The sequence below is a fragment of the Poeciliopsis prolifica genome, unplaced genomic scaffold (genome assembly GCF_027474105.1).
Source record: "Poeciliopsis prolifica strain line A6 unplaced genomic scaffold, Auburn_PproV2 SCAFFOLD121, whole genome shotgun sequence".
NCBI classification, from domain to species: domain Eukaryota; kingdom Metazoa; phylum Chordata; class Actinopteri; order Cyprinodontiformes; family Poeciliidae; genus Poeciliopsis; species Poeciliopsis prolifica.
Window position 1 is genome coordinate 383,437 of NW_026562496.1, and position 6,000 is coordinate 389,436.

Here is a 6,000-nt window from a genome sequence, read left to right on the forward strand (position 1 = left end):
AATTTTGTTGTAGTTGAAGAAGGTGGGGGAACTGGTAGACCTTTTGACCTTGAAAATTTTCTTAATATCTTCAAAACAAAAACAACACAAAGATTTGTATCATCACAAACATGGCAGAGTTTGATTGACACCAAGTTTTGATTTTGTACATGTGGGAAGGCTGGTTGACATTTTCTGACCTCAGGTTTTTTTACTCGAGTGAATTTGGACGTCTCACCTTCTTCAAATCAAACAGAATTGGTATCAAACTTTTGTGCTGCAGAAATTTTAGTTTGTGCCACTGTACTTTCAAGGATATTAATAAATGTTACCAATTATCCTGACTTCAAAATCTGTAAAACGTAGTTCTACATTAATATTTCAGTTCTTAATTTGTAACTTCAATTTAAAAGATGGGATCCTTGATACAATTGACCAAAATGAACTGCCTCTGGGGGTGGCTGGACTCAGACTTAGAGAAACGGTAGGGTGCTCCCTCATTCAGGGGAAGTTCAAAGGAAAGCTGGTGCATTAAGAGGACACAGTTGAGGGTGTATGGTTATGTACAAATGTTTGGATGATCACGATGGCTCCTGGGCGCCTCCCTTTAAAGGTTTTCTGAGCAAGTCCCAGTGGGAGGAGACCACGTCTGGCCTGGAAATGCCAGAATGAGCTGCACATACTCAAATGCTCAGTGTCAAATTGTCAGTGATTTTGACCCAATCTTGGACACGAGGAAGGTGGTATATAGGTGGATGGATTGATGGATGACTTTAATTCATATTTTACTTTCTCAACTCCTTCAAGTCCCTTTGCATTTGTTTGAACAATTGTAAGACATTTTGACAGAGATTTCTACTAGTGGTGTGTGATCGATCAGTCACTGATCATAATCAGTCAATTTTCGTGAAAATGTGTACATGACTGGAGTTCCCCGATCACTAGTTGTAGTTGCCGATCACAAAAACTGATCAATCATGTCTCACACTTTGCAGTCTGCAGAGACCACAGGGTCAACATATTGCCCTCTTTGCACAAGAGGGCAAATGCACAGCAGCAAATCTGAAGCAATGTGTAACTTTAATCCTCTGAGAGTGAATGGGGAAGTTTGTGTCTTGTGATAGAAAATGACCTTGGGGGAGAAGCATGTCATTGAGTTAAATGACCAGAGGTGGAAGATGCTGACTTCCGTCAACTGCTCTTGCTGATGAACTGCTGCTATTGGAATATAATCGCAAACATAGAGCCGTTCAGGCTCCACCAGACAGCCGACTCTCACATAGAAGGTCCGGTTAAAGCTGCAAGGTGTAACTTAAGAAAAGAAGTTTCTAGGTATTACAACTTTCACTATGTCCTAACATGAGGCAGAATCTGTGAAAAAAAAATCTAGTTGATTTGCTGCCTCCTTGTTGTCTTGAGGAATACGGGTCTTAGCACTGTCAGTCACTTTTGACATTGCACAACAGTTTGCACATCCTCTCAGTCAATTTTGATTTAGTAACTTAAGATTGTTTAATTGAATACAACCTGCATTTGACAAGACAACAAGGAGGCGGCAAATCAACTAGATTTTTTTTTTCACAGATTCTGCCTCATGTTAGGACATAGTGAAAGTTGTAATACCTAGAAACTTCTTTTCTTAAGTTACACCTTGCAGCTTTAACCGGACCTTCTATGTGAGAGTCGGCTGTCTGGTGGAGCCTGAACGGCTCTATGTTTGCGATTATATTCCAATAGCAGCAGTTCATCAGCAAGAGCAGTTGACGGAAGTCAGCATTTTTGCTTGACTTTTTTTTGTGAGATTTATTTGACTTTATGTATAGTATGGGATGTTACTGCCTATTGTATTGCTGATTGCATGTTGTCTAAATTACTAAATAGTGAAAGTCTTTAATTACTTGATTTTATGGTTCCATTTTGCTAGATTACTTAGCCAGTAGCATTTATACCTATATGACAAAACAAAGCAGCGAATCCATGTGGTCAGTATTGGTGATTGGCACCGACTGGTGATTGATATTGGAATCAGCAGCAGACATCCTGTTTGGAGCATCCCTGGTCTCTAGCACACCTGAAACAACTTTCTTTGGAGATTTATACTCAGGTCAATTATTGCCCCTCCATGGAGAGGCAAGACAAAAGAGGATAACAGCTAAAGAGATTAGAAATCACAGTGTGAAGTTACTTTTTTGTAGAAGAAATTGTATGAACGAGTTCAACAAAGTTAGAAGTTCCATTTTCTCTGTTTCTTTGATGTTCTTTAAAATGCTCCGTTTTGTTGTTGGTGTCCCTTCAGACAGTTCCGTGCTGCGTTGGAGGACCTGATTGACGCCAGCCGTCTATGTCCATCCAACAGGGAGATCCAGCGCCTTCTGTCACGGGTGAAAGAAGAGTGTCGGCAAGTTTCACAACAACAAGACCCTCCCTCTGCTTATCAACACCAGATGGCGATGTTCACTAATGAAGCCAGCTGTAGGGATTTCAACTGTCTTTGTGTGCAGACCATGGAAAGCTTTAACAGGGAAGACGAGGATGTGGAGAAAGAAAAAGATGGGGATTTCAGGGAAAATGAAGACTTTACGTCTTTTCTTCCTCCTCACACAGTTCACAGTCTTGACACCCATTGCTACACTGGACTGAAATCACCATCTTCTCTCTCTCCAACTCACATGCATCAGTCCCCCTCTTGTTCCACTCATTTAGCAGACCTCCCCTCCCCCTGTCATTCTTTGCTTCCTCCCGCTTCCTCCAGCCATCCTCAAGTTAGTGCTCCTTCATCACCCCTGCTGCATCCACAAAGAGCTAGTTCAATGTTTGAAAGTGGAGGACAACACCACCTTCAAACTGTCTCAGTGATTAGCCCTCATAATCAGGGCAGGCAGCACAACGACCTTAGTTCCGATCTGAAATCCAAGCTTAAATGCAGCCCTTCCAAAAGCCAGTGGCTCCAGAATACCAAGGCTGAGGTCGTCCTAAGCAATCAGCCAAGCTGCTCAGACCACTCTTTTTTGGTTTTACGGAGTCCTGCCTGCTCCGAGTTAACTCATCTTCCTGAAGAGTTAGCAGAGTTATGGGAAGGCTTTCACCCTAGACCGTTTGATGTCAGACATGGCCCTCTTGTCCGTGGTGGTGTTGGTTCCAGAGTGTCTCAAGTTTTGGACAATGTGGGTGTTTCACCTGTTTGCCAGATGCAAGCAACTCCTGTGCATGGCAGAGGAACAGCAGCGGGCCGAATGGCAGTAAATGTTTTTAGCCAGTCTCGACAGTCCAGCCGCAACCAGTCTAAAGCAGCTTACTACCCAATGGAAGTTACAGAGGCAACTATTGGCAATCAGTCACTGCAAGACTTTCACTATCAACTTCAGGGTGGACTTCATGTCCCAATTAATGTCCACCAAACATCCACCTTCACTCCCCCTCCCAGATCTGTTATACACTCCCAGAGTGTGAATGTGCACTTTTCTTCTAACATCGCAAGTGGGCTGCTAACTAATGAAGGTCAAGGTCTCAGGACCTCAGCCTCCGCCCAGCACATGGATCTGCCTTCAGAATCTATGGGAGACGCTTATGGTTGTCATGATGATCCTTTTCTTAATTCCTCTCTGCAGTCAGAGATCTGCATAACTGAGGGAGGGACATATCCTGGAGAGGCAGGACACTCTTCCAGGAACACACCTTTTATGGGCATAACAGACAAATCGGTACGGGTGCACCAGCAGTACCAGCAACAGGTTCCTTCTAGTTCAGCATCCTGCCTCAGCCTCTCTCGCTCCTGGGCCGTTTCTTCAGTCGACACAATTGTCATGTCACCTAGCAAAAGCCCTACCAACCAGAGAGGCTTGGCTCCAGAAGTGCCATTATACTACTGTAATTGTACCAACAACAACGCTGAAAACAGCCACCTCCACCTCACACAGGTCCAAATGGACCTGTGTGAGGTTGTCCCTGGTAACAGCCAATGGAATGAAGATTCAGGGCAAGTTTCAAGTCAGAAGCCTTCCTGTCTTGATGTGAAAGTTGCCCAAACACTGCCGGTTATCCAAAACTGCTCTGACAGGCCAGTAGAAAGGATTGTACCCACCTCTCCTGTCAAACCAAAAAGACCCTTTGTTGAGTCAAATGTGTAAAGAACAAAAAATAAAAAAGGTTTTAAGGAACTTATTGGGAAGTGTATTTCAAGTTGGGGTTTGGAATTAATAACTGCTTAAAATAAACTATTTTAAGGAGTATTCTGTGAAATGGAAACAGTTGAATAAGCATCTGAATTTTTCTCTCTTTTTCATTTCCCTTTTCTTTCATGCCTTTTCACAGAAAATAGCTCAGTATTATAGCAGTAAATAAATAAAGTAAATAAAGCACCACTGTTACTGTTGCAATGCCATCTAAAATGACATAGAGAGAAGTGGGCTGTAAAAATTGTTGTTTATCAGGATCTCACATCCAAAGTCATAGCTTAAGAAAATCAGACAATGCATTAAACACTACTTTGCTGTGAATAAAATGGTTTCTATTTATCAGATATTTTTTAATTGCGTCTGTATTTAACTATACAAAGATTTTATTTTGAAACTGAAATTTCATTTTTTTTGTGCTATGTGTGATGAAATTGTGGCATCTTACTTGGATAAAAAAAGTAAGATGCCACCCCCCAACAGGAATACACAACAATATTTGGTGGGCGTGGCCTAATTTCTCTACAGCACCCATAGAATATTTTAAATGAGTTGGAAGCAGTGCTGAGCTGCGGGGGCCGTTCGAGGTTGCTCGCAGCTTTAATTTAATTTGTTTATTTAAGTTATCTTCTTCCTTCTTGTTTATTTAATTATTTTTATTTTTTTGTTTGTTTGGAGAAGACAGTTTTAATATTCTTTTCTTTCTATTGGTTCTAAATTCTGCAGACCCTCCTGACTATTTTATAGTTGACATAGATTGGAAGAAACAACACACTTTTAATACCATCCCCCCTACTTCAACTAAAATGCTGGTTTCTGGTGCTTTTTTCCACCATGTGTTTTAAACTACAGTATAAATTAATTCAAATTTGAATAAATTAAGTGTTGAACCAAGTTTTATGCCTACAATAACATTGTTAGACCTAAGATGTGAAAATATGTTTATATGTAGTTTCTTTTGTATAATTTTTAAAAATGCACTCAGGAATTTGTTGAAATGTTTTTCTGTTTGCTATGCCCAACCTTTAAACTCAAAAAGAACTTTTTTTCCTGATCACTAACAAAGTAACCATAATTGCATTGCACTGACGACAACCCTCTTCAGAGTGAAAGTTACTTTGTCATAAAACACTTAGCAATTTTTTTATACTCAATGAGGTGTTTAAAAATTAAATCAAAGGGATGACAGATGTAGGAAGCTATATAAAAGCATTTGATTCAGGCTGTGAGAAATGGCAATGCTTCCAGTAAACAATACAATGGCTGAACATTATAAAACAGCAAAGTTTGTCTGTTTTATTCCTTTGATTTTTTTATTCATTTGCTTGAAACAGCTATTTTAGGAATGCATACTTCGCCGACTACACTAATGCTTATTCAAGATGTTACACTCCATAATTGTCTTTTTCAATAAAGATAGTTTTTAAATTACGTTCATATCTTTCTCTATTATGGGTTGGAATTAGAAGCTGATAAGAATCAGCAGCAAACAGTTCATCTCTAACTCTTTGTTGCAGGTTTACTTGAGCATTTAAATGCTAAGAAACCCCAAATATCTGACCATTTAAAATCCAGACACAGTCCTCCTCTTATACCATTTGTATGGACATCTGACCCTCTACCTGCTGGAACTGGGTTGGGCCAGTCTACTTTCTGTGTCAATTAGCAGCTTGGCAGCCATAGAGAAAGATATTTAAAGACTTAACACACTGGGTACAATATCTTCACTTACTTATTTTTGATTGCCTTCTTACATTTTGCCTCAAATTCATTTTGGATTTTGGGGAACATAATCTGACAAATATTTTGCACTCTTCTTCTCTTTCTTTTATGACCACAGGGTGCTTCA

At 40.2% G+C, this 6,000-nt stretch overlaps 1 protein-coding gene across 2 annotated transcripts in view; it reads left to right on the forward strand.

Moving 5' to 3' along the window:
• Window positions 1–5,582, forward strand: part of LOC129354931 (protein TANC2-like) — a 56,074-nt gene extending 50,492 nt beyond the window's left edge. For both annotated transcript variants that reach the window (XM_055024481.1, XM_055024482.1), the window contains one exon: window positions 2,276–5,582. In XM_055024481.1, coding sequence (XP_054880456.1) covers window positions 2,276–4,106 — 1,831 coding nt within the window. In that variant the 3' untranslated portion in view covers window positions 4,107–5,582. The remainder of the gene's footprint in view (window positions 1–2,275) is intronic.
• Window positions 5,583–6,000: the final 418 nt, after the last annotated feature.